Here is a 15,303-nt window from a genome sequence, read left to right as displayed (position 1 = left end):
CTTTTTTATGATAATAAACAATCCAGTCGAGTCAATAACATTAAACGTTTTGGTATTTCGAGTGCCAGGTATTCGCAATAGATGGGCAGAGATCTGTAACCTAGCAGAATTATTTCTATTAAAGTAAAAAAAAAAGCTCATGTTTTACTTTCCCATTTTAATACATATAGTTAATGAGTAATCATTCATATATATACATAATCATTTTAGATAACGAAAATCTATTTTGCCGATGGGACAATTTTTTTCTTAAGAATAGAGGCTTTCTATAGGACAAACTACCCTCCCACAAGATAGACAATACGGGAGTTTATTAGTTAATAGGGGCGATGGATTGATATCTGTAGTAATTTCATCTAATAGGCGAAGACTTTATCGTGTTACGTAATGATTATAATTCTGTATGTCCTTTTATGTCCTGGACAGTCTGTCGTTATCAGACAGTGTGGTGACTGTATTAGCGAGAGGACGCACGCGGAGCGAGTGCGAGGCACTGACTGCGGCCCAGCGGGCAGCTCAGCTAGTGTCAGTGAGGTCGTACGATAGTGAGCATCTCGACGGCGCGCTCCCATATACACATTACGAAAAAAATCTCTCTTACCTTTTTTTGGCGGGTAATTCGCAACAATGTCGGCCACCGACGAACTGAGCGGCATTCTCTCGAGGCGGCAGGAGATAAATGAAAAACTGGAAGAAGGGCTCGAAGTTAAACCTAAATATAAATATGTGAATGTTTTTACCGAGTTTCATGAATTCACCAGGAAGGAAATAAAACAGTACGAGGAGACCTTTAACAAGTGAGTGGCCTTTTATTAAATTGATTTTTTTGCATTACCTGAGAGGAAATATGTCTACATGTATTCGTTTATATTAATAATGAAGGACTAGTAATTTCTTATAACAGACATCTACCCTACCTTATAGGAATTCAATAAATAAACAACTGTGTTAAAATTAGAGGCAGTAATCCAAGCAGTATTTATCAGTATTTCAACGTACTGTATTTTATCAGTTTCGGTATGTAGGTAGATGTTTATTACTTTTTCCATTTTATGGCATTTGTACTGAACAATTCATTTATAAAAATCACTAAATAGCGTATTGAAATTTAAATAGAAATCTACCTATAAGGATAAATAATGCGGTACGCTGACATTTACCTAACAATAAATAAATTTGAAATTCCAAAAATAACTTTCCTTATAATTTTTATTTTTCATTCATATTAGTGAAAGTGGTAACTTACAGTGTACTGAACATTATCTAATACAAAATTAGTGCAAGTTTAAATCAACAATGCTTTCGTAGTATTGTGTGGCATGGCCGTCGTGGGAGACAAATTGAATGGGGAGTTGTGTTCATCAGAGAGTGTTATTTCATTAGAAACTTTCATTTACCTATCTTATGAGATTACTCAGGATTCACACGCAAATTGTCACAATTTTACGTAACTGAATTTTCTCAATTATTACGTCAAACACGTGGTTCTCTCTAACCTAGACGCCTAACCCTTCATTGGGAAAACGTAATACTCAAATATTATTTCATTATACTTTAATACTTCATATATTACTCAACTTTTTCTTGCTCAATGACGAATGAAAATAAATAATAATTATTAAATACACGAACTCGAAATAAACAATAGTTTCAACACTAAAAAAATATAAATTGCCACCAACGAATAATTTTTAACTACCCGCATATTTCTTCATCAATATCGATTTTGAGTCAGTAAGTTTTGTTATACGGTGTATTAATACAACTAAACAATGAATGAAATTGTTTACAAATCGTTAACTGGTATTATACTATGCTGTAATAATAATAACATCGATTCAATAAATAAGTATGCGTAACTACCGCGTAGTGATTTGTATGGATGACTGTTTCCGTCTTTGACGTGGCTTACTTTAAGAGATGAATGAAAAGGCGGTAAACTTTACTGGGTACTAAATTATCATATAACCAATTAAGACGTCGTGGGACTCTGTTAAGTACTATTTGTCACGAAGGACCCTCGCCGACTTTGCTGTGGCATAAGGTGGAAAAAAATTTCGCTTAAATTGTTACCCGCCCATAGAAAAAGTATTGTGAAAAAAAGCAGTTTAGTAGTTTTTTTTTTAATTTATCCTAAATATTTTTTTATGTTACATGTATCTTTATTGACTTATTTTGGACGGATAGATTTTCTTAGAATTTGCAGCCTAAACTGCTGAATTGATCTCGAAGAAATTTACTAGATATATAGTCGGGAAGAAAAAATAAGCAACTTACTTTTTTAATTTCACGCGGACGGAGTCGCGGGAAAGAGCTAGTTTGTGTATAAAATATAAAAAATGCGAAATATCTGATGTATGACTTAATTTACCGGATATTATTCACACAATCGTCATTAAAAATGAGTAACTGATTAGTAAACAGTTTTGCATGTAACTTAATGGTCACATCTACTCACTAACATAGACAATATTTCGCGCTAAAATACAATTCGTGTTAAAATGAAACTGACAATGAGTCAACAAAGGGGTTACCCTTGTGACTCATTAAATTACTTTGTTTATTATATTTAATTGCATTTGCGTTTCTATTTCACTATTAATTAATTTAGGGCGTAGTTAACAAGTTACCCTTTAAAACATGACATACAAAATTTAATTTATTGCATTTTTTAAATTTTCACTTGCTTCGCATATAGTTTTAGTTTACCCATTCTTTCTATTTTAATAATAATTATAGTTTTATTAGTAGATGATAGAATCTTTAGTTACTGTTTCGTTTTGACTAAAAAACCTTGTAGTTAGTGTAATGAATCTTGATGGCGAACATGCGGTTTACACTTTTCGCTATGATCTAAATGCGGTCTCACAAAAAATTGCTTGAAGTAATTAAATTGCCTTGTGACTGTACCGCATTAAAACTTTGCAATCGTGATTTTATTTTATTATATTATTGCTAAATACGCGAAACATCAACCAATTTAAAAATAATAAACCCGGAACTGCATACTTTGACCTATAATATGGAAAGATGACTTATAAGGTGAAACACGTGTTACAATGAAAATCGAGTTTTGAAAGTTGTTTTAAGGTTATGTGTTATAATTTTTCTACTGTATTGTGAATCATTGCTAAGAAATTACGATAAGGAGTGTTGTACATTATGTTGGACATTGGCTGTGGTTTGTTTGGCAGGAAGTGCAACGTTCAGTCTAGATATCACGCGACAAAATCAATGTCCCTTCGACTGAGATGAGTCAACGAACTCTACTTACAATAAAATTTTCTGCAGCGAAACTTTTCTGATTTCCTTACCGGCTTATTTAAAATTCTAATTCTGCTTTATGTTACTCACCATTATACGTAAATGGCATAAAATATTTTTATATGACGCGTATGAACATGGATCTCTGAATCATTCCGTTTTCGTAATGAATCAACGTATAAAGATGACAAATTTGGAATAACTAAGTCTCCTTATGTGCTTATATACTTAACTGGCGTTCATATTCGTAAACATTGTTATATACCGTTATTTGAACTATTCAAATATGTGCAAAGATATTTCTTGCGGATGACAAAAGCAAAGGAAAGGCGTTCCAGATTCGAATTTTCATTCCATTCATTCGCTTTAGAATCGAGGTTAAACAATATTTGAATGAAATTAAAAAGTATTCCCTTCATTACTCAACTTATGTACTCAGGTGTACATTCTTGAGCGCTCACCTCGTAAAGGCGTTATCGTTCACACACTAATCTTATCTCTGACATAATGTAAATAATACAACCATTATATACTGACAAAATTTCGACGAAGCTTGTTATCTTACTCCAGAGTGTTGTATGTCCACTTATCTCAAATTAATAATGATGACAAATTATTTTAAACGGAAACCGTTATTATTTGATTTGTAATTTAAATGCTACTTTGACAGTAACCGAATGACGTATATTTTTTATTATTTTCTTTATTTCCTGCTGCTATATTTCTTGCAGCAACCTTGTTGTCTTTGTAGTTAATTCTTTTTTTTTTCTAGTTCTTTACCTTGCTTTTATTTTTGTTTTTGTTTATTTAATGGCATATATTAATAGCAACGACTTATAGATTACAGAAAGTAACAAAGAAACATATATGCGAAAATCATATCCCTCTTACCTAAAAGGCTTGGGAGAGACTTTCGAAGACCAAACGGGTAGAAACCTAGAAGCTGTAGCCCTCTTACAATACTTTTTTTACCTTCTGTCTATCGTGTCAAAAATTAATTTAAAAAATACTTAATAAGTAGGTAATGTAAAGGTGCAAAAGCAGCAAAACTCATAGCTTATTGAATTGTTATCAAATAGTCAAATACAAGATTATTATTTCACTAAATTATCTGTAACATTTAAATTTCTATAAAATAATTAGAACATACTAGATATTGTTATCAGCTTTTTATCGTGTCGTGAAAATTGACCAGTAAATTGCGATGTAAGAGCTAGAGTATGTCAAATATTTTTAGGGAAAAAATTAGAGATATAATTTGACCTCGCTTAGTTTAAAAGATGTTTATAAAAATATGTAGTATATTTTTGCGCGTTATTAATGAAATAGTAACAATAGATCAACACCAGAATCATTTTTATTTAATTTATTTCAAAGAAAGAGCGATATAACATAAGATCTCATAACACGTACTATTGATTTGAGGTTGTAATTATTTAATGTATCGGAATGTAGAACGCAAACACCATAATATGAAGGAATTTGTATATTTTATTTCATTATGGGAACTTTATTGTCATGGGGTACCGTATACCCACCAACACCACACAATATTACGACATAATGAACAAAATGTCTACCATAATCATATCTATTGATTACAAATATTCTTTGATCGATATTTTGACTTCTTTATGGTTAACTACTACCCTTAACCACAGTCCCATTTGATGTTTAAGTCCCAACTGCTGATATAGGAAACGTTTTACCGCTACCAGTACATTATTATTTAATGGTTACATGATAAACTAACAAGAGATTCATCTTCATTAACAAATAGAAGTGATAGTTTAGAGAGAAATAAAAAATAATTAGGAGTTTTATAAGCTCCACATAATACCATCTAGGCTACTGTATTGTGTCTGTAGGTTTTAGTGTTCCAATTGTTAAAAGGACATATAATCAATGGTGGGCTGATTGACGGAGTGAATCACACGGTATCAAGTCGCAAATTGTTCAAACATAAATTATTCTGAGTACGTTACATTGGGTGGCGTGTTTATTTCGCCTTCCGTTCGCGTCGCGTTGACCGCGCTCTTATTTTAGGCGACCCCCTCGATCATGACGGAACTTCGACATTGCCACTTTTATTAGTACAGTCACGTGCAATTATGTTATAAATGATTTCTATTATTCGCTGTATATTGTAATAACACTTTGACGTTGGAACTTAGGGTTGACAAAAATTATTTCAGAACTAGCTTTCGGCCGCGACTCCGTCCGCGTGAAATAAAAAAAAACAAAAGTGAGTAGCCTATGTGTTCTTTCAGATTATCATCTACATCAATTTAATCGAGATCGGTTAAGCCGTTTAGGCTACAAACTCTAACAAACATCCATCCATCTAAACTTTCGCATTTATAATATTTATTATATATTATATTATATGATATAGTAAGAAGTAAGACAGTGAGATTAGTAAGATTTTATCAATATCTACTAGTCTTTTTTGCTTTAATAATATGCTGTTAGATGGATATTTCAACTCCTTTGCTGGTGTTTTTAGTTTTAAAACGCCATTTTTTAATTTAAAAGAAAGGGCTACATTTAATCTGTATTCTGCATGAGTCGAGGCCTTGCTTGTCAACCGCAATCATGTTAGCTATTGTAACTTGCGGTAAAATCTTTATTACTCACAGAAATGACTATAGTTATTAAACATGTCTGCATTTATTTACTAAGTCTATTATTTCAATGAGATGGATAGTCGTTTAGTCCACGTGTATTTCATTTACACGTCTAAGATAACTCAATAAAATGATAAGTCTATTAATATTTCCAGGGACAATATTGTTTACTTACAAGAATTGGATGTATGAAAGGTTAACAGTTCAAGTATCCATACAGATTGCGCCACAATAAGTGTCTTTCCTCTGTAATATAATAAAAAATATACGTGTTTTAATGTGTACATACTCACATTGTTATTGTTATTACATACTACATTGGTATATCTTTAAGGGAATATTTATATAGTCTATTTAAGTAAACATTTAACAAATATTGTATTTCCCACGGCCCCAATATTAATTTGTAGGCCTAAGATAACAAGTTGACTCAACTGAATTCACAAAAGAACAATACTTTGTCCTATCATTAGTCAAGCTTTCCGTGTTTTTAGTACTTAAGGCGAAAAGGATAGGCGGAAAACAAATCATGCTCTATTTAAAATATGGTATAAATGGAGGAAAATGGCTCCACATTGCTCAATATGACATTTTTTAATTATTCACCTGAGAAAGAAGGTCAAAATTTGTTTATAACATAACATCGATAGACAACGACGGCCGAAACATTTAATTAAAACGGATACGCCTTAAATAATGTCGTTGTATGTAATGTCATAGGAATAATTAATTGAATATTTAGTTACAGCCGGCGAAAGTCATGTAGGACGGAATAAAAAGTAGAATTTGGACACGATTACATCATTTTGTATTACGAAATCGGATAGGCGTGTGCTTTGAATGTTACCGGTGACAAACATTGCAATGTCTAGATGGGTAACACTAACTCTATTTGTTCCCAGGAGTAAGCAAACGTAACTGCGACTTATAGAGAAACAAGTGACTACTCTACTATCGCAATTTAAGACCATTTCAATCCTAGGCTTTGTAAGAAATATGGTGTTATTAGCTCCAAATATTTGATATCAAATTAAACATAAGATGATTTCATTTTGCATTTGTTCTGCATAACTTTATGATTATTTAAATTCAAACTTATGGTTATTTATATAAAATAATAAACTTATAAATTTACCATTCCTATTAAAAAGATCTTATGCAATTTAAATTTGCATTAATTTCTAATGAATCATATCTGGCAGTGTGTAAATTTAACAGGCTATATTTAAACAGTTATGTGTTATTTTATACAGTATTTAGTGTTGTTATGTAATGCAATAAAATATCGGGTTTGTTAAATTTGCGTGCGAGTTTTAATTTCTATTTTATTGCATGTCGCAACTGTAAATATTCGATTGATAATGTAATAGAATTTAAATTCGTTATTTCAATAAAATGCAACGTAATTACGATTACTTATTCATTTATCTTCAAGTTTCAGAAGTAAAGATGCGATTTGTTTTTTTTTTTAAACATTTCCATAGCGTATATCATTACAAGAAATGATATTAAAGCTTTTGTATGGCACAATCACCTAGAAAAGGACTCACCTTCACTGATTTAAAGGTGATCGGGTATAGTTTAGTGGGCGGGCAATCCAACCACGCAAAATTTTTATATGGGTATAAGAATTTATAGCTTTATCGGGTAAAAAGATAAAAATCTTTTTAGAAACATTAATTAACATTTTGCACACCTTGACATAATTATGAAAAAAAAAGTTTTGCATAACAAGTTGAGCACTTTTGAGAGCCTCTCATACTGTGGGTTCAAGTACCGCTTCTGTTGTTGCTTGTGGCTTGGCGACGTGTATCTGCCCTAATTTGTTTATCTATTTTTGTTATGAGATGAACTGGATACCTACCTTTCTTACCAATGTTATAATGCGAAAGTTAAGATGAATTAATATTTGTTAGAGTTATTAGCCTGCTATCGGATCTTGATGATATTTTGCATAAATGTAGAGTATACTTTGGAAAAACTCTTACGCTATTTATGTTCGTTTTTAAATCCAGCCGACGAAGTCGCGGGCGAAAGATGATAAATACTATACAAGTTTCTTGACGTTAAAAATGTTTTAGTAACCGTTGTTAATAAAAATAGTATTGCATCATCGTAGATATTGTCTTCTGTGACAATTAAAACCTAATCTAAAAAGCCTAGTTCAATTAGTGTCTATGACAAATGTTCGAAGGAGCAAAGGTGATGTAGTTTATTCTGCGATGTTAGTAGGGCGAGGCGTTGCCATTTCATTATCACTGACCTCAATTTACTGCCATTTTATAGACGCACAGACATTCGAGTTTAGGTCGAACATTAATAAAATAGAACGAGGCATATTAAAAGTTTTATTACTTATCTTGTCTGGAAACGGAATCTAAAGTGAATAAACTGGGATCGTATAAGGAGCGGCTGGGATAGGTTTTGTAAGGCGCAGACAACTCTCACTGCGAAAGAAATCTTTTCCGCATTTTATTGACCATAACCTGCTCTGGCTAGGATATAAATTCTCTTAAAGTTATCTTCATAGTACCTATTTACTACAGATGTTAAACGCAAGTTAAGTTTAGCGAATTCAGGTGGACGCTGGCTTGACAATCGCCGCGAACTATTAGAAAAACAACAAAGGATACATAATTGTTGACATGAGGATAGAAGTGCAGCCATATTAGGTTGAGAATATTTTTGAAGACGGGATTTAGAAACAATGTGACGCCTACAAAACAAAATGAATAAAACATAAAAACCAGAAAGTTTTTAAAAGTAAAATTGTCTTGAAGATTTCTGATTCTTTATGAATGAGAATACTTTATTTTATCATTTTCATAGTACAATAAAATAAACATTAAAATTGTAAATAAGTACATAAATCCGTCTTGCACCAAATCGTTGTATTTAGTTCTCAAAATTTACTACGTTAATCGAACAAAATTTAACAGAGCGGTACGTAAAAATAATAACTTTCAACTTTTAGGATAATTTCATAAATAAAACACGAATCGCAAGTACATAAAAGAAAGGAGCTAAGCGCATCGTACGTGTTTGATGCATGCATAATTTTTTCCATAATATAAATCCGAGAATATAATCCAATTGACGTGAGCCGTAACCCGTCTCAACGTAACTCTAAACTCCGTGTCTTGCGTGTAATTGTATTTTTTTAAAACAGACCATAAAGCAGGTTTCTAGGCGATTGGCTAAACATTACAGAATACAATGTTCCATTCAATTTCCAGGTCGGAAGTCAGACTTAGTCTCGAAACAATAAAATTTGCTAACCCTACTTCTTGCTATGGCGACTGGTGTTACATGTTTTTGCCAGTGAATGCACTTGAATAGCGTACCGTGTCGTGGTATACCTCTTGAATAGGATGTTGACACCGCAACGAGTATAATTTTACTTTGGATTACAATAGAAGCATTTTGTACTTGTGAAGTTACCCTAAAAGGATGCGATAATATTGTTTGTTGTATTTCCTGCGATCAGAGATATCAAAGCCGTGGCGTAGCGTTAACGGATAGAGGGGGACATGCACACGACTAGTAATAAAGATAGACGTGCATCAAATATTTCATATAGGATACGTTTTAATATTCTGTATACCTTACCAAATATACTTTGACTAATTCGAACGGTTTCGAAAAAATTAACCAGTCATTTATTATTTGTTTTAAGTTATTTCAAAACTAAACTCTTATTTTGAAGTCACTTTACGGTCTAAAACTAAGAAATACGAGTCATTTGTATAGACAAAGATATTGTTTTAAAAAAATAAGTATGACATTTGACTTGCAAATTAGCTTTTTTTTTTTTTTATAACATAAGGTGGCAAACGAGCAAGCGGCCACCAGAAATCGCCAAAATGGCGAAGCGACCGCTGCCCATAGACATCCGCAATTGCAGATGCTTTGCCTACCCTTATCCGACGGAGGAGGAGACGCACATAAAAAGGATATTTCCCCTTCCTATGCATCTCCTCCACCGTCAAATCCACTTCCTCTTCCCAACCTCTCTTTATAAGAAAAGGGTGGTAAAGGGAAAGGGACTTAAATTAGGCCTCCGGCACCACACTCACATCAGACGAAACACGGAATTGCTTCCATTTCACGCCTGTCTTCTGTGTGGTCGTGGTGTTACACCGGGCGTGCCGGCCCATTCGTGCTAAGATGTTAAAGCGGGCACTACCACTGTTAAATTGTTAAATTGCAAATTAGCTGTTATGAATCTTCAAGGACACGAGCTACAAGAAATCTGCTACCAGTATTATTAGACATTTAGAAATCTGTATTAAGACTTGGTAATTACATTTTTTGCGTAACAAACTCTTTATGATACAGTAATAAGATATCCATTAGAAGATGTGATGATAGCGAGAAAGTATACTCAAATGCACATATTTGCATTCAGTCTACAGAGACACTTTCTTTATGAAACTAAATAACTTCTTATGCAACGGTCCTTCTCACCTCGCAGTCCGCACTAGGCCTATAATATTGGCTTTATATCTAACATGGTCTAATTTAGGTATGTATTTAAAGTCTACGCACATACGTTAAATACAGTTGTGTACTGTTTTACTTTCTATGTAGGTTGTTTGTTATGTCAAAAATGTATCTATTATACTGTAACGCTGTTAAATGGCCACTATAAGAGTTGCTTAGTATCGTTTTGCTTACAAATCTATGATTAGTGGTTAAATCAATATTTAAAGAGGAATTCCTGCCGCCTAAAATTCATAATTTATTGTATAACGAAATCGGCTGTTATGTTTTTGCGTGTAAAGGAACCAATCTTCTTGTGTTCTAAAACGGGGTTTTAAATTGAGGACAGGTCTATTTCCCGCCGATTTCTACGCACTTCCTAAACGCAACGCAACTTTGTCGAATTAATTTCAACACAGCACCGGTTAGGAGAGTTTATTATTATTAAATTGTTAATTATAAACATTTATATCATTTTAAACATTTAGAAGCAAAATTCTGCAGCTAAGATATAAAATTCAAATTTTATTTATACTTAACACATTTAATTAGTATTAAATGCAAAATATTCCTTGCATTTACATAGATGCATATACCCTCCTTAAGATGTTAAAACAATATTTGAGATTTATACCGATTTTAGACAGTTACCCTAAAATATAGCTTTGATTACAAAACATATGTTATTTAGAAAAGCAGCTATAAAATCGGAGTGACTTATAAAAAATTATCCCAAAGGCAAAGATAACAATGTATTTAGATTATGTTTAGTTACTTATTAATAGATCGGTATAAATAAGGTAACGCCGGCTTTGCGAGTTGTTGATGTGCATTACATGTTGTTAACTTGTAACCGGTCTTAATTAACTTAAATACGTCATGTAGCTTCGACTGCGTTTTGTTCTTATTTCAAATACACAACTTTTTTTAAAGATTGCTTTGTTTCACATATTAATTTTCAAACGTAGAACGGAATTTTAGTTGGTGTTCTAAGAACTTTCTATCAAAGTTTAAACAAAAACAGTTCAGTATATTTCTGTCTACTCTAAATAGTGAAGACTAAAAAAAATAATTCAAAACGTTGGTAGTTAAGATTAAGCAATCAACAAGCAAGCAATATTATTAACCGGACATATTGTTTTATTCTTACACTTTGCACTGACCATTGAAAAAATCATTAGATTTATATACAATTAGCTTTTGCCTGCGACTACGACCGCGTGAGATTTAAAAATTGTAATAAAGAAATAAAAAAATGTAGCCTATATTATTCACAGACAAACCTTTCTAACGGTGAAAGAATTTTTAAAATCCACTCTATAGTTTTTGAGCCTATTCATTACAATGAAATGAACAATATTTCCTCTTTATAATATTAGTATAGAAAACAAGTACATAGCAGCAACATGTTTTGATTTCCAGGTTCGACGAGGGGCGCGACGGTTTCCTCGACCTGACGGAAGTGAAGCGAATGATGGAGCGGCTGGGCGCGCCGCAGACGCACCTCGGCCTTAAAGCTATGATCACAGAAGTAGACGAAGACGGCGACAACAAGATCAGCTTCAGAGAATTCTTACTAATATACCGGTTAGTGAACGTTAATTACTAAAGGCCGGTTTCCCAGCTATGTTTAATCTTTCTTTAGTGAATTTGGTTCAATAAATTCATGAAGTGCGTTTCCGAATTGCGTAATTTGGATTTTACTCCATTGAAACAGGTCAACCTAACGCTAATAAATCGCTAGGTAATAACAAAATAAATTGGATACCTCAGAAATCCAGCACCAGACAACTACGCTAACATTAAAGTTGTAATTTCATTATCAACAATATAACATTGTTGTTATTGATGAAGGTTTTGTTCATCAAAACGTTTAAAAGTTTGGCTACTGGGAAATTACACGAGCAATATAACATTTGTTTGGAAAGAAACCTTGATTAAAATATGGTAACTAATTACGTCGAAACTACAACACAGTTAAGAATTGATGGATGTTGATTGCAAATGAAAATATTGTATGCTTTGTGTTATTTAAACAGTAGAAAATGTTTCCCGTGTTGATCTTGAGAATAAACATCTAATTGCCTACCATTTAGCGTGTATTGCGTGACGCCTGGCAATTTATTGATCTTAACTAACACGACACTTCCTTAACCTATTATTTATACAGCCTCTGGCTTGATCTTTGCAACGAGTACTTACATTTTTAATTATAACGAGTACCGTGCTTTTTTTAAGGGAAAACCCATTACTTCATCGCAATCTCATTTTATTTACTAGTAGTAAATTACGTAAATTATTTGTTAAAAGCGTGACAAATTAATATAATTAAAAAAGGAGTAGAGTCTAATAATGAAATTAAGAAGTGACTTAATTTGTTAATTTTGTTTGTAGGAAGGCACGGCTAGGCGAACTTGAAATGGACTCCGGTTTAGAAGCGCTGGCACGATTAACAGAAATCAACGTCGACCAAGTAGGTGTCAACGGGGCAAAGAATTTCTTCGAAGCGAAAATTGAAGAATTGTCAAAGAAAAACAAATTCCACGATGAAATTATTCAAGAACAGGAAGAGAAACGACGCGAAGCTGAAGAAAAGGCTCTGCGGAGACAAAGGTTTAAAGAAAAGACGGCAATCTTTCAACATTGATTATTATCGTAACGTTTATGTGTCTAGTCTGTAAGCTGTTACCGTATGGCTTGATAAAAAAACCCGTGAAAATGTAAACCCATTCCTTGAGTTTATACTGGTGAAGCAAACACATAACATGTTTCGGAGTGCAAATAACAATAACGAAAATCGCAATATCGAGGATTTAACATCTTTTAATAATTGTGGGTTATTTTATTCATTTTTATATAAGGGGTCGTCCAGTAATCGTGTGGGACTTGAAATGGGGTCCGACAAAATCACGAGAGGGCTAAAACAACACATGTATTATTACGACGTTAATTCAATGTTATTTAACTTTAAAAACAATATTAAAAGATTACGTCCCTCTCGTCCTCTAAAATAAGAGGAATCGAGGGGGGGGGGGAAGTCTAAACTGGGGTTTAAAAAGTTATTCAAACATCACGTGATTATTTGCCGACTCCTAAGTTGTAATAGGCCTAGTATAAGTGCGATAGGAAACTTTTTATGAAATGAAGATAATGTAAGTTTTAAATTAGATTTGTTTTAAGTTCTATTATTATACATAATGTTATGATCGTGGCATGTTGCAGTTGAAATAAAATTATTTGTAAAATACTTTTTAACAAAATATATTTTAATCTGTGTATTTAAGTTTAGGAAGTCAATTGCATACTATTGTTTTTTTTTAGATTTCTTTGATGTTAATGTTATTAAAAGTCTATATGCAATATTAACCTGCATTAACAGGAATTGGTAAAGTTAATTTACTTTCATATTATTGTTTGTCAGGCATAGATAATATTTATGGAACGCATTAAATAAAATAATCATGAAAATCAATGTTTTTGATATAATTTTACAATGAACTGATTTTAATTTTTTTAATATTTGATACTATAATTCCTGTCCATGTCTATTGAAAAGTTATTTCCGTTTCTTTTTGTACTGAAAAATGGAAATCTAGCATGTTAAACATGTTTCAGATAATATTTATGTTATATGTGATGTGTAATTTTGTTAAGTAGTTTAAAGATATAAATAAAATATCCATAAAAAAAGTTAACTTTTTATTTACAACATTTATGGTTACATAGAGTGGGATAAAGATGGGGATAACAGATTACATGTTTCTCGAGTTCCTTTTACTTGAAGCCAGGCAAACCTCTCACTATGTCAAGGGCATGTAAACTCTGGAACAATTTTTTACAATTCATTATAATGCAATGGATTTCTAACTTCTTACAAATTCAAACTCAAAGACCCCCAAATTCTGGATTCAATTTTATTAGCAGCTTAATATCACCTGTGCAGTGCTGTCTTTGTATCTGTTTCAATGTTAGACCTAAAATTGTTCCGCACAGCAACCCATTCAATATTCTGAGTCACAAGATACTTTTACAAATGTTTATTTTGATATCATATAGTACTCACTTACGCCCGCGACCCCATCCTTGTGGTATTAAAAAAACCAAAACCAAGTAGCCTATAATGTTCTTCCAGACTATCCTCTACATCTATACCAAATTTCATTAAGATCCATGTACTTGTTTAGGCTACAAACTTTAACAAACATCCACCCATCTAAACTTTCACACTTATAACATTAGTATGACAAACAACATGTACTCTTAAAATGCCAAATAGTGCATGACTTTAAATATGGCCTATGTTCAGTATGACATGTGTTATGACTTCCTTATGATACAGTAGCAAATTTATCCTAAAGCACATAAACCCATGACTAGAGGCTAATTTATTCCGACTAAAGCCAGCAACACACAATTAGTTTTAACTGGACATGACCATTCAGTTTTAACAGTGGTAGTGCCCGCTTTAACATCTTAGCACGAATGGGCCGGCACGCCCGGTGTAATACCACGACCACACAGAAGACAGGCGTGAAATGGAAGCAATATCGTGTTTCGTCTGATGAGTGTGGTGCCGGAGGCCTAATTTAAGTCCCTTTCTTTTTACCACTCTTTTCTTATAAGAGGTTGGGAAGAGGAAGTGGATTTGACAGTGGAGGAGATGCATAGGAAGGGGAAATATCCTCTTTATGTGCGTCTCCTCCTCCGTCTCACAAGGGTAGGCAACGCATGTGCAATTGCGGATGTCTATGGGCAGCGGTCGCTTCGCCATTTTGGCGATTTCAGGTGGCCGCTTGCTCGTTTGCCACCTTGTTATAAAAAAAAAAAAACATAAAAATGTCAGTTAGTTAAACTCTACAAATCTGTTTTTCCGACTTATTTATAGATTTTTAGAGATGACATTTATTTTTTCATTTGTACATATTTTTAA

At 32.8% G+C, this 15,303-nt stretch overlaps 1 protein-coding gene across 1 annotated transcript; it reads left to right on the top strand.

The window, feature by feature from the left end:
- The first annotated feature begins 491 nt into the window (after window positions 1-491).
- On the top strand, window positions 492-13,473 carry LOC106110826 (EF-hand domain-containing protein D2 homolog). The gene is made up of 3 exons (XM_013292748.1): window positions 492-797; window positions 11,796-11,960; window positions 12,768-13,473. Exons 1-3 carry the CDS (start codon window positions 628-630, stop codon window positions 13,018-13,020), a joined length of 588 nt encoding a protein of 195 aa, XP_013148202.1. The 5' UTR covers window positions 492-627; the 3' UTR covers window positions 13,021-13,473.
- The last annotated feature ends 1,830 nt before the right edge of the window (window positions 13,474-15,303 follow it).

Source organism: Papilio polytes, unplaced genomic scaffold (genome assembly GCF_000836215.1).
Source record: "Papilio polytes unplaced genomic scaffold, Ppol_1.0 DF824191.1, whole genome shotgun sequence".
NCBI lineage: Eukaryota > Metazoa > Arthropoda > Insecta > Lepidoptera > Papilionidae > Papilio > Papilio polytes.
This window is presented reverse-complemented; position numbering and strand designations above follow the sequence as displayed.